The sequence below is a fragment of the Lytechinus pictus genome, chromosome 13, assembly GCF_037042905.1.
Source record: "Lytechinus pictus isolate F3 Inbred chromosome 13, Lp3.0, whole genome shotgun sequence".
Classification (NCBI taxonomy): domain Eukaryota; kingdom Metazoa; phylum Echinodermata; class Echinoidea; order Temnopleuroida; family Toxopneustidae; genus Lytechinus; species Lytechinus pictus.
The window spans coordinates 21,088,713-21,108,188 of NC_087257.1; the positions used below are offsets into that span (position 1 = coordinate 21,088,713).

Genomic DNA, 19,476 nt, shown 5'->3' on the forward strand with positions numbered 1-19,476 from the left:
CAGACGGTATTTGAATTTCAAAAGAAAATTCTTGAAGCTTCTTTAAATACCTCCTGAACCTGGGCAAAATATGCCAAACTGTAACATAAACCTAACCCTAAGCGAGCAGAACGACTAGTTAAAGAAACCAACAACTTTAAAATGAAATGTTCGAATTCTACTTTATATAGCTTTGTTTTCTTGTGAAATTGGAAATTAAAGTAGATTTGAATCTGCTCTTGGTGGCATTCAAAGTAAAATTCTAATTCAACGATCCGAAGGTTTGAATCTCTCATTCAATAACAATGTCACTGTCAACTTCTCACGGGTCTAGGGAGCTCGAACAGATGTTGCGTGCAGCATGATGAAATTATCCCAGCTACCGTCGCAGGGGAATAAGATCACTTTTAAAATCATTACGTGCTGCATTGTACCATACTGGAAATGTACTTTTTAAAAAGGGAAACTTCTACGTGCCTGTTCGATGTCATGTTCTTAACAATACTCGTCAAATACGAACCATTCGAATATTTTGACATTCATCTCACCCTGGGTGCCTCGAAGCGGAACCTCCTTGTCACTTTTTATCACATCTGAGTGATCTGACAGTTCTAAATGGAACCGGAGCAAGAAAACTTCAGTACATTATGGCGGTATTACAATTTTCGAGAATATCGGTATGTCTTACCATGGATAGCTTTATGTCTTACCAAGGATGTCACGAAAAAGGTGCAATCTTGGATCAAAGTACATTGAGGATTCGATCGTTCAACCTTCAAACTGATAAAGTCGGTTTAAAGAGGGACCGGTTTGACCTTGCTTGCACCCTATGCAATGCAATTATGCACCTCGAGGGGCTGGGAATCTTTGCATCCTGTAGGAAGAACAACTTTGCACCTCCCCCACTATTGCCTACACGTAAATTTTATGGATTTAAACTAAATCCTGATCAGTGGAGGTTAGTGATAAGCTGGAATACAGGATTTATAATAGATTAGAACTAGAAGTTAAATGGTAAAAAAAAAAGATATCAAAAGATTAATATAAAAAAAACAAATATTTAGGATTCAGACCGATTTGGGAGTTTGGCTAGCCATAACCACAGCCGATCTAGATTTATTTTATTAAGTTTATATCCCAGTGTGAAAGGTAGGCCTACATTTTTACATTCCTAGCAGAAAGTTTGACGTTCACAATACAACTCATTTTATCTCCTGATAGTTATTTTCTAATGAAAACTTGTATCATGCTTCTGTATTTGCAAGCGTCCTCCAGGCTTCATTGCACATGTTTGTTGGCATGGCCCTACGTAGCGGGGGGGGGGGGGGTCAATTGCCCCCACCCTCCCTCCCCGAAAGTTTGAAGATTCTATTTTTACCGAAATTTTCACAAAATTCACCAACAGTGAGCGCGAAATCTATAAATTTCAATTTCGAAAATGCAAAAACGCCGCCTGAGACAAGCTCAGTCGCTTTTGAGTTTCTTCGAAAACTTTTTCACGTCCGCCCCCCCCCGAAAAAAAAACCTTCTGCGTAGGACCATAATTCTTCTTTTGATGCTGACAGATCGTTCAAAATTGATATCTGTTTTATTTACTGTCTCTTCTCATTTTACCCTCAGAAAGTTTCTTCTTTAAAATCCATCGCTTCGCTCGAAAGGGCCTCTAAACATACCTAAATAACCTTACCAGGTGCAGAACAATTATTCTCTGAACGATTTGACCTTTCTATTCAAAGAGGGCTCACTTAAAATGATACAACTAATGGCATATCGCAATACCACTTACAATTTATGGGACGATCTATTCGTTATATGCATGGTATCGATCTCGAATTGAAGCCGCATTCGGAGATTCGTCTTTTGGGATCCTGATAGGAATATCAATGATGAACTGGTGGGCGTATGAAGGGCAGTTTTCACGGGGCACGCGAACGTTTTGCGAAGGATACTAAATCAAGGGGAAAAAGACAAATTCCCACCACCTGTCTACAAGTTAAATGCACCTTTATTACAAATATCGTGTCGCTACCAAGGGTCTTCGATCCCTTTGCGTGGGATTTATTAAAGAAAGTAATCACTTAAAAAAAAATAATTCTAATTAAATCAACACGAATTGCTACACTTCTGAAGAGAAAACTCGCACAAAATTTCATTACGTTCCGGAGCATAACATGCGTATATTATGTAGACATGGTAGAATGTTATTCTTAACTTGACTTTCACCTTGAAAAGAGCCTTAATGGGCAATTCTCCAGGGTAAGACGTAAAAGAGAAGTTCACCATGACAAGTTGGTTTTAATAAAATCAGTAAAATCTGAGAAGAACATTGGGGAAGATTTGATGAAAATTCGCTGAAGAATAACAGAGTTATATTTTTTATTAGTTTTGGTCTTGTGACGTAACAGACGATGAACTCCTCCACAAATTATGTCGTGTGGTATAATTAATTTCCCCAAAATGAAACTTTTTTTGTAAAAAAAAAATGGAAACGATTTGTACTAACATGGGGTGGATATTTGATCAGACCCACCATTTCGAACCCCCTTCTATAAAAGAAATATTTTTATTCGACGTGTTCCAACAAAAAAATATGAATTTATGGAATTATGGGTGAGCTGTTCGCATATGACGTAACAGATCAACAACTTCAGAATTTCACCACTCTCTTCTTCTTGCATGAATTTCCATAAAAACTTCACCATTATTATTCTATATTTCTTCCTGCTTTATTAAAATATACTTATAAACTCGGTTGGGTGCACTTCCCCTTGAAAACAAGGATGATGTGAACATTTGACAACTTGGTTAGGACAAGAGCACATGAAGTACTTGTAAAATTTACATAAACTTCATCACCATAGAGGCAAGGTCGAGGGACATGGTTTTAAGAGGGATGAGTCAGTACAGTTATCTTAACTCCTAAACTGCAGAATCTCAATACATACATGCATTAAAAAATCACTATGAAAAGGAAGCAATATCAAAACCAATAAACGTCAGGTTTTTTTTCTGTTTTAATATCTATTTCAAATTTCATTAAGTATCCTTCATTCCTTTTTATTTTTATTATTTTTGTTTGGAGACGGGTTAAAAAAATGGATAAATTCTTAGGACCTACCTATAAACTTCAATTGACCACGTAGGCCTCAGGTCTGGTAGGCCTACAATGTAAAATTGGTGTGTGCGTATTGTCGGATAACTGGTAAATATATTCGAGTATCGGGTGTATTTTAGAGCGTTCTTAGGACAAAATTTCCTCCTTTTTTAAATGAATTGATTAACCTGGCTATAATCATCACCACTGCAAAGCTATATCAGTAAAAGATTAGTAACTATCTTTATAAGAGGACTAGGATATTATCCCTCTTTCTCTTTAGCTTTCTAATCTTTGTCATGTTGAATAAATGAGAGAGAATCTAGCTATCAAGCATGAGCATTGCAATTCACAATCAAGTCGTTGCGAAGAGCCGAAAACGAGAGGCACGGGGGGGGGGGTATGAATATACTAACCGGCTCCAGCTGGTGATCAGCTGATCGCCGTCTGGGGTCTCAATGAAGGAAAGGCGAGTTTCGATTCATGATTCACCACATGCGGTAAAACATTAGCACTCGCCAAGGATACATGAAGTGTATTGAATCGTTAAAATCCCCCACATCGCATTACAAAGTCATCTTGATGATCGTTTCTTTATCACTTTCCATGTTCTCCTGTCAGATTGTGGTTTTAGGAGCTCGTGCGGGCTGTGTGCGTACGAGGTGGGAGGTGCTGAGATGGAAGAAAGGGGGCGTGTGCTCCCAGGCTATTGTCACGGACAAAGCTGCCTGTTGCTAAGGAGTCATGGGTCGTGCGCACGCTTTGATCTGTCGATTGGTCGATTCATTCTCCTCGCTGTAAAGGGTGAGCCAATGGGTGGCGAGTTCGGTTAGGGGGGCCCCGACACTGGCCTGGGCAAAATGATTATCGATCAGCTGTTCAAAGCTACTCGTGCAGCAGCAGCTTGAAAACACACACACCCACATACCTTCCACACACCCCCACCCTCTTATTATTTTAATCTTCACGCCACAGGTAGAAATAAATACGCGGGGATTCCAATCTAAAAATCACTCGGTACGGGTCACACATAAGGAAGAGGAACACATCACACTCCCCTGCACTCCACCAGATTTTTTTGTTTAAAAATGGCTCAGCTTTATCAGTACGTCTTCCTGGCGCTATTCATCGCCGATTTCATCTGCCTGACAATAGCAAGTTATCCCCCATCTTGGAGGCGAAACGACGGCATCATCCCCATGTCCGCCCACCACCACCATCACCAACAGCACGAAGAGATCCCCGCCGAAAACAACTCAACAAGAACCGCCACCATCGACGCCGAGGATGGTACGGAAGACCCCGAGCTGACCAGTGAAGATAACCAGACTCCTCCGCCGGAATTCTCCACCTGCCCACCGTGCTGGATGCAGGAACAGCAGAAACAGTTCCGCATTGAAAGTATAAAGAAGCGCATACTGGAAAAATTACAGCTGACCCGCGTACCAAACATCACAGGACCTCCACCAAAGAACCCGGCGATTAATAACCTGCTAAATAATTACCCGCAGTTCCAGAACAACCCTTCCTTCCAGTCAGACTCACCACAGGCCGAGTACCACGACCCCGCCCCAGCACAGCTAGAAAGGATACTAATATTTGCAAAAAGACGTAAGTAAAATCACTTTGTTTTAACTCTTTGCACGCTGAATTAATTTCGGGGGATAACAATGACAATTATTTCCATATTGTTTCCTTTGAATCAAGATTTCAAAATTGAACTAATGATACTGATGATTATTATATAGATTTGATATGAATATTAATTTAATTGTACGAATGTACGAAATTGCAACATCACTTACATCAGCGTGAAAAGGGTTAAGTACTCATCTAAGTCTTTACAAATATGTTTGGAATACTAAAGATGTAATCATTTTAAGGGTTTGTCAAAGAACTATGCTTCTTTATTGACGTACGAGAGTGAATGATCTTTCGTGTGATATCTTAGTATAACAGTATATTTCGACTGTTTTGGTTAGCATATTCTCCCAAATAATTTCAGCTTCAGTTACCATCATGCAAGGAAGATTCGTATATGAATTACAATCGGTAAAACAATCATGAATAGATAATGCTGGAATGTATTTTAATACGATTTCATAATGATAATTCAGAAAGAAAATGAGATGGGTCAAATATTTTCTCCTGTAATAAGTAAGATTCTGAGAATGATCATCACATAATTTGCCATTTTGTTTTCTTTGATATCATAAAAAATTAACATATATGTCCTATATGTTTTTCGTACCTAACTGTAATTTATGTGAATTGTATCCATTTTAACCCAATTACTGGATTTCATCTGTCTAGCAAATTGATCTGCTTATTTTCATTTTTATGACATGTACTAGGTTAATTTCAGAATACATCGTCAGATTTTTTTAAACGTGAATTGTTGGAATAATTAATGAATTCATTACCCTCCATCATTCAGTTTAAAATTTATTACTCATGTTAACGATTTTTAAAAACAATTTTACAAATTCTATTATACATGTATAATTGTGAATTTTTATTTTCTTTTTTACATGAACCTTTTGTAAAAACATACATTTCAGCCATTGTGTGCCGTATAAATATATTTTTATTTTTAAAAGTAATAAACCATGAATATATATATACATACATGCAAATCAAGTAACTTTTTACGGATATCATTTAGTTGAAAGTGCTTTGGTAAATGTGGAGAGTATCGGCGGCTTTTATACGGGAATATGCCCTTTTTAAATTATGTGATAATTTTAGTATAAATTTACTTCTTCATATTCATGTAAGTTCATGTTATCACTCCTATGAATCGGTCAAAATGCTGCTTTTCATGTCTATCATAATCAGGACCACTTCTGAAAAATGATATTAACGGCATACAATTGACTGCCCCCCAACAAGATGAAAAAAAAAAAATAACACGTATAGGGATATTTTCGGCATCCGTCCGCATTTGTCATGTTTGTAATATATTTTCTTAAAATGTAAACATATAGGCCCGTATTCTGAAGTCAGGTTTAACTTAGACCACGGTCTAAGTCTGTGCTAAAATTATGGGGAGCCAAAAATTCAAAAATTCTGTTTCTCTTGTATATTTCTTATGCTTACTATTTTGCTTTCAAAATGAAGAAAAATACTTCAAAATACTTCATTTATCATTCCCAGACAATTATGAATAATTTGTGTGTCATATGAGTTAATAAATTGGATGTGTACTGTTAAGGATTTGTGCCCATATTGGCTCTCCATACTTAAACCACAACTTTAAACCATGGTTTAATTTAAACCTGACTTCAGAATACGGGCCATAGACCCTAATATTCACTTTTCTATTTAAAAAAACAGACTACATAACAGCCATATTTGAGCGCAAAAGGAGGGATAATAGTTCTCCCATATCATTTGGGAATGAAGGTGATTTCATTACCCCACGCACCCAACCCATCACGAGTCGGAATATGCGTAAATGGTAATGATTTTTTACCTGATTGCTAAGAAAGCATGAATGCTAGGAAGCAAGCAACCAGAGGTCCGACGGCTTAAGTCCTCTCCGAGGGACCTGGTAAGAAGGATTAATGTCTTACCAAAGGGCACTAGCGCACCAAGTGGGAATCGAACCCGAGTCACAAGAATCTGACACCCCGCTCTACCGACTGAGCTATCGCGCCTCAATGCGTAAGCATTGACAGATTGAGGTGTTTCTCCATGATAGATATGGGCCATGTTGAAACAAGAGAAATACATTTCAAAAGAACCCATGCACTTACATATCAATACTTAAAAATGTCATCGCAGTTTGAAAAAGTTGGTACTGTACCTTGAAATTTAAATTCTTACGATGAAAAGATCTAATTCATACGTGTATAAACCTTTGTTTTTAGGTCTTTCTATACCCAGTACGCCCTTAACAGGAAAATTCGTTATCCTGGAAATACAGACCAATGTTCATCTTGTAAATCTTTTGTAAATATTGTGATTTTTGATGATTTATCTCAATAAATACTTAAATATATATTTAAAAAAATCAAGTTTCTCAAGAGGAATGAATTGTAGTTATTGTAACGCAAAACAATAAATGCATAGAGTTATAGATACATTTCCGAAGTATATCTTTCTTTTCTAAACAGGAATATGCGAAAAGAAAACAATGAGTAGGCTTATACATGTTTCAATCGGGGACTCCCAACACCTAGAACCGGATTGAGAAGGGTGACAATTCACAGGGAATAAGAGCATTAAAATAAAAACCACTTCAGTTTCAGAGTTCGCTGGGGGGGGGGGGGGGGGTCGATGCCTACAAAAGGCAGGGGGTGTTCATTTTGTAATTCATTCTTTCCCCCGTTTCTCTCTAAATTTATCGGTTTTTCCCCGAGGTTGTCTTTTAGTATAATTTAACCGTTCAGTTATGCATTTTTCTGTTAGAGGGATGCCCCTGGCCTCTATGATACGACACAGTCCTCTCGTGATCGCGAATGAAGTCACCATAATTAATTCTAACCGGGCAAGAAATTCTTAATTCATACACGTCTGAAGGGTCTGTGTATAGCTTCACATTTTAGCTAGAAGCGAAGCACTTCCACTGAATTGTTAGCATTTAAACATTGTTAAGCCTGTCTGGACTTTTGGTAATTTAATATTGTGAATTATATTGGAGTATCATCTAAAATTCTCATCTTTCACAGTGGAGCAACTAAAATATTTTACTCGTTAATTATTTGTGAAAATTTTAATCTTACACCTTTATTGATATTTAATGGTATTGTATTATGGAAATATCACCATTTTTAAAGGCCCTATGAATCTAATCTTAATCTTAATAATTAATAATTAAATATCAGAGAGCTATGAAAAAAGACATCCTGAAATTTTAAGCCTATACCTCGCTTCAGAAGTGAAGTACCTGATGAAATGATCCCATGTAGCATAAATTCAATAAAAACTTACTTCTTTACATAATTATGATATAACTTGTGAAATGTACAATTCAGTGAGAAGTGAGGGTATACTGTGCAGTGCGGTATCCCCCACGAACAAACGTCACTAAAGTCAATAAATTATGGCACCAATAACCCACTTGTATCTCTTATACATTTCTTAAACATCATCTGCCATTTCTTATCCATCTGAACTTCATCATGACGTCACAGACAAACAATAATCCATAATTTATTATACCCATGCAGCATCCGAAAATAGATTTATGTAATGATCTGTTGCGTCACTGTAACACTAGCGAAAGCGACTCCAAACCGACTGATTGGATGTTATTTGAAATAACTGAAAAGCTTTGATCGGTCTGGAGTGGATTCAGTAATGTGACTTGGACGTTAGGAGTGGTTCCACGTGTGGACATGATGAGGGACTCCCGATCCGACGCTCAAGTGCCGCCGGTATTGATCGAGACCTTCACAAGAAGGTTTTCAAAAGCTCCCCCATTCAAGCGAAAGCCAGATTTAAGAGTTGTCGTAAGAAATATGACGTCATCCACCCGATTCATCAATAAAACGAATTCGATCGGAGTAAGGACGGAGACTGGGATGGAGAAAAGGCGTTAGAGAAGGGGTGGGGATGAAAGAACAAGGGGCTTGTATTACAGTCAGTTATGGCACACATAATCTGATTTTGTTTTAATGAGTCGTAACATAATAATTATACTAGAATCCATAAGCTATAGCGGTTATCGCTTACTTTATTCTAAAAGACTAGTAGGCCTTTACGTTTTCCATATAGTGTAGAATCATGGTTCACATGATTCATGCCATTTTGTCTACTCTAGAATAGATATATTTGTTTCGAATGAATTAAAGAGCAAATCTACCGAAAAAATCTAACAAGTACAACATGTAAAATATCACAATGGGATGGAAAGTAAGAAATGTATGATACTTTAAAGTTTCGCTCATGTTCTCAAAACAGTTATGAAAATCATATTGGGCAGTATACAAACCGATGACGTCACACACTGCGCGTTGGTATCACATCCTAATGATGCAACCTGTGTTTGTTCAATAAAATCATCCCTGATGAAGGCCTACGACCGAAAATTTGGAGATTATGTCTCTTTACGGCGTTTTTTTTAAGTCTTCATTTTTTTCTACATTTGACATTTTTTGTAATGGTAAACATGATGCGTATCTAACTAAACATTGAATACGAGCGCGAAGCGCGAGTTGAAAATTATTTATATTCATACCTGAAAAAAAACATTTAAAATACCTTATATAAGAATTCATAGAGATGATAGATATAAATCGACCTAATATGAGTGCGCTTTTATATTCATAAGACTTTTCTTAATGATTAACACGATGCATTTTAAACAGTTAATGCGAGCGTGAGCTGAAAATCATTGATATCTAGACCTGAAATCGGGACATTTTAGGGAGAAGTAATCCCACGTGTTCCTATAACTGAGCAATATTAATGTAAGCACGTGGGGTAAGCTGAAATTTTTGACGTACTTAACCGAAAGGGGAAAATTTTAAGGACTATTTATCGGAATTCATGAAAAGGATACATTTATTATTGGCGTCATGCGAGCGCAAAGCTCGGGCTGTTTATATCCTCACCTAAAAGGGAAATTTTATTGATTGTTTGTAAAAATTGATAAAAAGGATTTGTATCTCCCTCATCAAATCAGCGCGTGATGAAAAGCGTTGACAATAAACCAGAAAAATAAGTGTTTCAGAAATGTTTGTAAGAATCAATAAAGAGTAACGTATCAAAATACAAACCCGCAGCTATAGAGATGAATAGTTATATTTGCATTTGAAAAAAGGATTATTTAAAGACTGTTAGTTGGCACGAATATTCATCCCTGGGCAAAGACATACGCAAGATTCACTTTCTAAATTATTTTGTTGGAAACTTCATTTACATGGTAATAGCATAGGGCGGGGGTATTAAGCACTTTCAGTGGTAATCCTTTCCTACACCTTTATTTCTTTGTCATTTCTCTTAATGTTCCTTCCCCCTTTTCTTTATTCGCGCCCCTTTCCCCTTTTGCCCCCCCCCCCCCCTCTGAAAGTAGCGCCCGGGGCACGTCCCCTCCCTTGCCCCTGCCTAGATACGCCACTGCTTTGATCAAATCAACAAGTAGTTGGGTGTGGACTTGGTCTTAACAAATGTGAAAGGGCCTTAAGGGTTGGGAATAGTGTTCACATATGTGCAGGGAGGAGTTCCAGTGATGAGGGACTGCTCACTGTCATGTATTAAAACGGCTCCTTTTTAAACATTGATACTGTACATAATAGCTGGAAGGGCGATGACTCTCCGAAATCTGAAGTTGGTAAAAGAAATACGTCTTGACGGATTTATATCAGTCAAGCTATTCAGAGTTCCATTACATTGTTTTCTATCTTATCAACTTCGCTGCACTTTTCATTCTTCAAATCTTCATGGTCTAGTTCTTATTGACATGCACGGCTACAAAATGCCCCCCAAAAATCAAAAAAAAAAAAAAAAAAAAAAAAAATACACTATCATTAAAATGTGGATTTGGTTCGCGTTGGAATTTGATCTCGCTTGATTATACTTAAACATGATAACCTTTTGACTCAATGTTCTGGAATATCCTTGCCTTCCACGAAAGATTTGCGATAATACAACACCGTATGGCTATCAGTAATATACACAACTCCGTACCTTGTTATTCATGATATCAGTCAAAAACAATGTAAATCACTGCAATGCTAAGATTTGTCAACCCTATTCACATTTTCATGAGTTTGGTTATTTCAGCAAAAAATCCCGCACTGAATGAGCACAGTGCTTGCACATTCAACTTTTATCTATTGTCAGTCACCTACATGTAAAATATGACTTTGTGAGAAACGAAATCAATATTTCGACAGGACAAGCTTTAAAGCAACTTGAATATGGGGCAAGCAAAATGGTTCGCCAAGTTTTACCTGACGTTTTCTTAACTCCTCTTGACAAGACAAGTTTGAGGAATGGCTACGATTAAAACTAAGCCTTCATCCATATTAATACGCACTTCCCCATTTGGTCGAAGGGGCGAGCTCTACAGGCCTACCTAGCAACACCACGAGCGTGGGGGGTCCACATGTCTCTGGGGCTAAATCTGATCTCACTATCCACCAATTAGACCCTGATATTCTAATTGCTTCTGATAGTTGATAAGTCAACAGGAACACGTCTGATCTTGTAGATCATTACAGTCATCTCAGTTCAAGGTAATTATCATGATTACAGACGACGATCGTCCTTGTCCTGTCTGATTAGAACTGAGAACAGAGCAAGTCCCCGTAAAATAAGAATTGCAATGAATTGCAAATATGAAAGAACCGCTCTGATTGGTTCCTGGTCAGTGTTTTGAACCAAGTGCGCATGCAACGATGATCTTGATTGGCAATTCGCGTTAATAATAATAATAATGTTTTATTTACCCAGGGTAGCCAATTCAATCATAAGACTGCTCTTCCAGCGGGCCCTGCATAACATAATATGTTATCATTACCCTTCTCCAGTCTAAATGCTGAACACCAAGCAAGAAGGCAGAAGGTCCCATTTTTATATGTCTTTGGTATGACTCGGCCGGGGATCGAACCCACGACCTCCCGTTCATGAGGCGGACGCTCTACCACTGAGCCAACATGCCCGGTTGCGGTCAGGAAATGATCGCAAAGCTTTATGTTACTGGGTCTAGTTCAACTTCAAAATAATTTCAGCCATATTACCACTGTGATTTAGTCTGCTGTGCAAACCCTTCACTCGAGTAAAGGGTCTGAATTGCAGCCTACTCATGCCTTGTGTACTGAAGGCCCACTGAATGTGCTAGTCTTTGCGTGGAGACACACTTGTTGATCAAAGTTTCAGTCAGGGTCTTTGCCTGCAGACTAACGGTGATTCAAGAGTCGGCAACATTAATGTTTTCATATATTCATGTATCATAATGACCCCAAACCCCATGTTAAACTACCATGGGCCGTATTATGAGATCAATTTTATCTCCGTTAAAAATCAGTGACAGGAAATACCCTTACAACCTCTCGAAATAATTCGAGTGAAAATTAATACAATTTTGAATTTGTTTTATCAACTGGGCATATGAAAAAATAGCAGCATGAATTCATGATTGTGGTTATAAATTAGTTACAAGATGTGGTATTATTCATTACATTTCACCAGACTTTTATATCTGTTCTTTATAAAAAAAAATATTAAAAAATTACTTGCTTCAACAGCAGCCTATCGTGTTTCAACAGCAGTCTATCGAGTCACGTTTTATCGATTCCAACTAAAATATTTTTGAGAGTGTATCAGTTTCTTTCATATATTCCCGAGTACATTTGGCAACGAAATTTTGAATTGACCTATTTATTGCTTCTTTGTTTGGCAGTCTAAACACGTGGGTGTGGAATTGTGGTCAACCGTAGGCGAACAAGGTACCACTTTCCCCCCGTCCTAGATTATGCAATTAGATTTTTGCAAATCTTGTCATTTGCTTCCACAGATAAATAATCTGTTTATAACGGTCCACGTCTAACAAAAGCCTTACCTGAAATTTGAAAAGCACAACACTTTTGTCGGGTCAGCCTGCGATCAAACAGCAGTTATTCATGACCAGATGACGTGAGAGAGTACTTCTTAAAGCTGGCCCTGTTTATAGAGCCTACTTAAACGCGGATAGCAGACAATAGACATTGTCCGTGTTTTTACCTCGTCATCACACCTGTATGATTGACAAGTATTCTTTGGTATCTGTCACTCTTGTCCATTTGTGGCGTGTTTATATGCTCCGTGTCAATATATAATGATATAAGTACTTAAGTCATCGAAACTTAAATAGTCCGGGCACATATTTTCCCCAAAGCACTTTCACTGCCACGTCGGGATATATATATTTCATGAAGAATATCTTTTACCCCTCTTAAAAAAAAAAATTCTAACTGGTTCTTGCTCTCTTTGACATCTATTAACGTCTGTTCTGGTACAGGCATTTCTCCGTCATTTTTTTTCCGTATTCAACCTAAGTGCAGGTCTGATAGCAAATAACGGGCTATTCCTCAAAAGATGGGGGGGGGGGGGGTCAGGTGTATGACGAATATTCCATTGTAGCTTTACTACAAAGAGAACCAACGTGACAAAATAGTCCTGCAACCCCATCTACACACCTTTTGCCTTCTAACCGGATCCTCTATTGCTTTTCCATTTCTTATATATCCTAGTGGGATCTATCATTCTTCATCTGTCCTAGGGCCATTCGTTTTATCGTCTAGGGATATTTCCATGTGATGCTCACTGGCATTATACAAACCCTCGCATCTGACTGGCTGGGAGCAAATTGATCAGTTAAAATTACTGACAAAACTATGAAATGTTCCCCAGGTAGCCAATACTTCCATAGTCTCTTGCCAGTGGCTCTGTTTTTCTTCAGTATCCGTTGTCGATAACAGGCCAAGATACCTTGACAGAGAAGCAATTCAAATAAATTGAGATGGACAAACTTCAACTGGGCTAGGGCAGTTGAGAGAATTGTACCATGACAATGGTTTTATAATGAAATTATATTTGCTCTGTTTATTCAACAGCACTCCAGACCCAAGGAATTGCATCGCAGCCCTGCTGCTACTTCAACGTCGCCGAGAAAATAGTCGGGTACCACGTTTCGAGTGCCAAGCTTTACTTCTACGTCGCCCCTGCCAAAGTCATCCAGAACACGCTCCACCTAATGACTATCAAGATGATCACAGCCAGACCGCACCCGGAAGGACACACCAAGCTCCGACTCGTGGCCAAAATCAAGGTCCAGTTGAGCCTCAGGGTAGGGGCATGGAAGAGCGTGGACTTCACCAATGTGGTGCAAGGCTGGGCAGCCGAACCAGAGACGAATCTTGGTATCGTGTTGGAACTCACTGACGATGCAGGGAATTCGGTGCTCATAACTGAAACTTCGACGGAAGAACCGAGGGTGAGTAAGGCTCTAGATATATTTCTTGCGTATACCCTCAATGCATGTTATGCTTGAATTACTCTAGTCCGCCAGTGCCTTCCCTTAAAATTTTTTAATAAATCGTTTTCACTCAAGAGCTTCCTTTCCATCGTGAAAATTATGCAGCTTCACAACGGTGAAGCCGCATTGCCACCAAAACTGTCGTAACCGCAATTGGTAGAATGGGTGACATGATAATGTACCGACAAAATGCATCCCCCGATTTAACTTTTTTTCGCCTATCTCGATTTGTCTTTATTCCAGAGGCCATTTTTGCAACTGAGGCTAGATGATGACCGGAGAGTCAGGACGAAGCGCCAAAGCGAACGCATGTGTTCGGAGGATCGACAGGAACGAGAATGTTGCATGTTCCCCCTCATTGTAGACTTCCAACAGTTTGGGTGGGACTGGATCATCGCACCCAGGACATACGATGCCAATTACTGCTTCGGGAGTTGCCCTGATCACTACTTTTACAGGTACCCCCACACGCAGCTAATAAGTCAGATGGATCGCATGGCAGTCGCGGGACCATGCTGCTCACCGAGCAAGATGACTTCGATAAGTCTTCTCATTTTTGACGAGGACGGCGACATCAGGAATGCGGAACTCCAGGATATGGCTGTGCAAACGTGTGACTGCGCCTAAAGCGAAGAAACATCGGAAACCGGCGAAACCTACCGAACGAGAGATGATCCTTCTTCCCGAAACCAGACCAAAGTTAATATAGATCAAAGATGCCCTCCAATGTCTTAGACCGTTTGCCAAAACGTCAAGGGTTTATTTCCAAAGGCAATCAGCTATTGCAGTGAACGGTGAGCACATCTATTCCTTGCGGTGTTAACGGAAACTGTACCTGGTGAACAAATGACAAGATTTTTTGCTGTGTATTGGTGGTCACCTAAGGAACCTTAAACGTACTGATATGGTCGTGATGGTGATACCACCAAAAAACGGGGGGGGGTTAAAAAATATATATAACGTTATAGATTACTGCTCTGATTTTTGACGAATTTCAATGTCGCTTCTGCATTACACATATTTGCATTGGCTTCTTTTGACAAAGTAAAGGAACATCTAAAATACTTCCTACAGAATCCATACTTATCCTGTCATGCCTGCCCCTTTATTTTGCCATTGTAAACAGACCATGGCCTAATCATGACAATAAAAGCCAAGGCTACAAATGAATATAATTGTGTTGTTGAAGAAAGATTATAATTTCGATATAATTCTGTTTGGACGAGACATGTTTGTCGATGTGTTTGCATTGTTTTCTGTCTCTTTATGATTTCTGCAAGAAAAGACTATATAGCGAATACTTATAATAAGCTCTACTATATTCAATGTCGGAATTTGTAGAATGAACTGTCTGAATATGTGATGATCGTGAGGCTTGAGTTCTTGTTTTACACACAGTATAATTCAAAGAAATAGGGGAGAGCGGGGTGAGTCGCCCACCACGTGATTTTCCCCGTGGCTGTGATTGGATGTAAGTTTTGAGGATTATGTAATGGCGACCTACCCATATGTGACAACATATACCTTGGCGTGAGGCCATGTGCTCAGAATCCAAGAAATCTACAGCGACTTATTTATTCCGAGGCCATATTAGTTTTAAAAAAGTCAGATTTATTGTATTTTTTGTAGACAATAATGAATGCAGTTAAAGGAAGTGTTGTTAGAAAGGTGTGATATTTGCTAACTGAAATATGCCGCAGATACTTCAACATAATTTGTACATTTTGTGTAGAAAGGGAGAAAAGAAAATAGCTATCCGCAGGGCAAATTCACCGCTTTTGCAACGGGACCAGTTTGCTCTCATTTATGAACATATAGACCTACAAAAATGTCCTCGTAAACATGACATGCAAGTATGTCTGTATATGTGCTAAATCATATAACTTTTCATAGATTATCAAAGTAGTAGTCGTTGTTGATCCAGGATGAAAAAAAAAAGTTTGGTTTCTTTGAACACATCATTTGTTTAAAATATCAATGTTTTTCCCTAGGGCTAGCTTGCCCCACCAAACGGGTGAACTAGTCTCAGGATGGGGCAGGTTCACAGCAAAAACTGCGGTGTTAACCGGTGTACATAGAGGACCACGCCAGTTATTTTACACCTGTGTTAAATTGACAGTGTTAGTTTAGCACCTATAGGTGTTATTGCAACACCTTTGGCTGTTACATGTACACTCTTTGGTGTTATATTCAATCTCTAGGGTGTAATTTTAACACCAGAGGGTGTGGTCCTCTATTAACACCTACTGGTGTCAGTTTTAACACCACAGTTTTTAAAGTGTTCGCCCTGCAGCGAAAATTGTCTTTACGGCCCGTTTTTGTCGAAACGGTGTGCATGTCCTCGCCGAAAGTAAGATATTACCGAAGCCTTTATACATGCTTAGGCACAAACTTCCTGCTAAAGAAATGCGCGGGAAAAAATGGGGCGAATTCTCCCCGCTCTCCCCTACATTAATAATTCATGAGGCACCAGTCGAACAAAATATAAGAAACATCTGTTAATGCCAAATATTTGAAGTGCTATGTAATTATTTCAAATAGAAAGCTGTAAGTGCTTTGTCATGATTAAAAAAAAACGTTTACTGCTTATAAAAACAGGGACACTTACTAGAGACATGAAGGTTATGGGGGAGTTATAAACAAATGACAATTTGATTTAAAAAAATTAGAATTTCACTCACCAACTAAAGCTACTACGCGATATAAGTTGATCCAAAGCTTAGTACTAAATATTGACTTACTTATCGGATGGGAACAATATACTTAAAATTATAGTATACATTTTGATTAAAGATGATAGTCATTGATAATTTGATTTTATTCATTTCAAATATATATTGAATTATGCTAAATATATCGCACTAAAGCCTGAATGTTAACATGTATAAGGTGTTATTACTGAATATAACACTTTTTCATGTGGACACCCGATGGTGCGTGTGGGTGAGTGTGTACTTATATGTGCGTGCACAGTGCATGTGTCCGCGGTATTCGTGTGTGTAAACTGGGTTTTACCCATCGTAGACATAGTATGATATGGAGGTATGGTTTTTAATATCCAAGTATCAAACCATAATTCGTTATTAATCTCTATTTGCATTGATGGTTTGCGACGGTGTCCAGCTAAAGAGGAGGCATAGTAATGTGCAATTTTCTTGTCTTTTCTGTTTTTGTAACGAAGGATCTAAATTTCTGTAAATGAAATACATGTATGCCACCTTCGTTTGCCATATTGACCATATTTTTTCCATGTCTACTAATTTCTATTTGGACTAGTGTCCTCTGTATTCTATCTTTAAAGATTGGTCTTTTTCTGTGCCAATCTTGTAATTTATTCGCTGTTATCAGCGCTTAAGGCTTGAAGTCACTGTTGATTCTGTCGGCATATCTGGCATGATTCTAATTTCTAAAACGCGATGTGCGTGTTTTTTTGTTTGTGAACTAGTTTGTCCAAATACTTTAATGTTTTCTTCTTGAAGGAGGACCAGATTTATTTGAAAAATACTGAAATGTAACAGAATTTTGTCTAATTTATGTTTACTCATGTGAAACGTCTGAAAAAAGGTCATGTTTTCAAATTCTAAGAGAGATATGTAGTTAACCGGTGATGACATCATGTTTAGAAGTTTATGGTCAATTTCGTGGAAATTCAAAAATAAATTCACTTTATTCTGTTACATTATTTTTTTTTCAGTTTCTTCTACATGCCTTTATATATCTAAAGGTCAAGTCCATCCCAGAAAATAGTTGATTTGAATCGATAGAGAAAAATCAAACGAGCATAACACTGAAAATTTCATCAAAATCGGATGTAAAATAAGAAAGCTATGACATTTTTAAGCTCGCTCATTTTCACAAAACAGTTATATGCACAACTCGGTGATGTATATTGTTTGAATTATAAAATATTTAAATTTTTACAAATTTGACAATAAGGACCAACTTGACTTAGTCATAAACTGTTAAAATAATGGTAATTCCACGATGTTCAGGGAGGAATACAATTTTGTTTCACATGACAATGAGGAGAAAAGTAGAATTTGTCATATTTCATGTAATAAAATACAAAAGAAATAGTGAGTGGGTGACGTCATCAGTCTGCTCATTTGCATACCAACCACGATGTGCATATTACTATTTTGCGAAGTTAAGCGAAACTTTAAAATGTCATAACTTTATTTTACATCAAAATTTTGATGGAATTTTCAGTGTTATGCTTGTTGGATTTTGGGGATTTTTCTCCTCTTATTCAAATCAACTTTTTTTGGGGGTGGACTTGTCCTTTAAAAGAACCGATCAAAGTCGTTTTCATTTATTGCTGACTTAATGTGTGTGTGTGAAAATAGCATTCCCTGCCTTATGTATTTTTGTGAAAAGCCATTCGAAAACTATGTATTCTAGTCATTTGTGCATTAGAGATTATCCTTTTAAAGGATCTATTCGACTATTGATAAAATGTAATTTGTCTAAATGTATACCTATGAACTTTGTTGGTAAGCAATTTGTTTTTGTTTTGCTGACTGCAATCAAATCTTGAACAATTTTGTAGCAGCGTTTTGAGCAAAATAAAATCTCTCAGAGATACGTCTGAGATATGATGTGGATTTGGATAGCATTTACAATTCTAAGAATTGAAAAGGCAACATATATTGTGGGAATGACTATGATGTGGAATCAACTTGACCTTGAACCGGAAGTTTGAACTAAACCGGAAGTGATATATCATTTTCAGGAGTTCGAGTCAATCTTCCTAAATTGAATGTCGTCAGTCATTGGTTTATTTAAATCGAGAAGAGAGCGATGGGACTCAATACGTTATTATACATATTCATCTGCCATATGCAACAGTTCTTAATAAGTATGACGACTGTGATGTTATGAATCAAATTATTTTATGGTACATTTTGATGTTATTTAGTCTTGTGACTCTGTTAACACAGTACACAATAACAAATATTTACAAGAATGCAAATGCAATTGCTCATTAAATCCAAAGATATAAAATGCAATTTGGCGTCTCATGATTGTATCTTTGTTGTGTGGTGTCATACATTATTTTACCATCCCTCTGGGGACACCATCATATTCAATTTTATTTTTTAAGTCTTAAAATTGGATGGATTGCTTTCTTAAAAGAAAAATCTAGCGAATAAAATCACACATGGAAGGGAGTGAATAAAATCAATTAGATTAAGAGTGACTGCCACGTGGTGTTTAGTGAATTTCATCCATTTAACAAGTTAAATAAGTGTGAAACATTCGTTCTTGTGTTTATGTACACTCATAATATTACTTCACATTAGGTGATTCTTGGCGTCACTTTAAAGGAAGTAACTTTTTGAGTACTTCTAAGAGGTCAACATTTTTGCAAAATAATGCTTATAAGCACATAGGAGTGAGGTATTGCACAGTGATTTCGTGTATCATAGTTTTAAGA

At 37.7% G+C, this 19,476-nt stretch overlaps 1 protein-coding gene across 1 annotated transcript; it reads left to right on the forward strand.

Moving 5' to 3' along the window:
• The first annotated feature begins 3,935 nt into the window (after positions 1-3,935).
• LOC129274643 (growth/differentiation factor 8-like) lies at positions 3,936-19,048 on the forward strand. The gene is made up of 3 exons (XM_054911417.2): positions 3,936-4,684; positions 13,618-13,997; positions 14,283-19,048. The coding sequence occupies exons 1-3, from the start codon at positions 4,162-4,164 to the stop codon at positions 14,664-14,666; spliced, it is 1,287 nt and encodes a 428-aa protein (XP_054767392.2). The 5' UTR covers positions 3,936-4,161; the 3' UTR covers positions 14,667-19,048.
• The last annotated feature ends 428 nt before the right edge of the window (positions 19,049-19,476 follow it).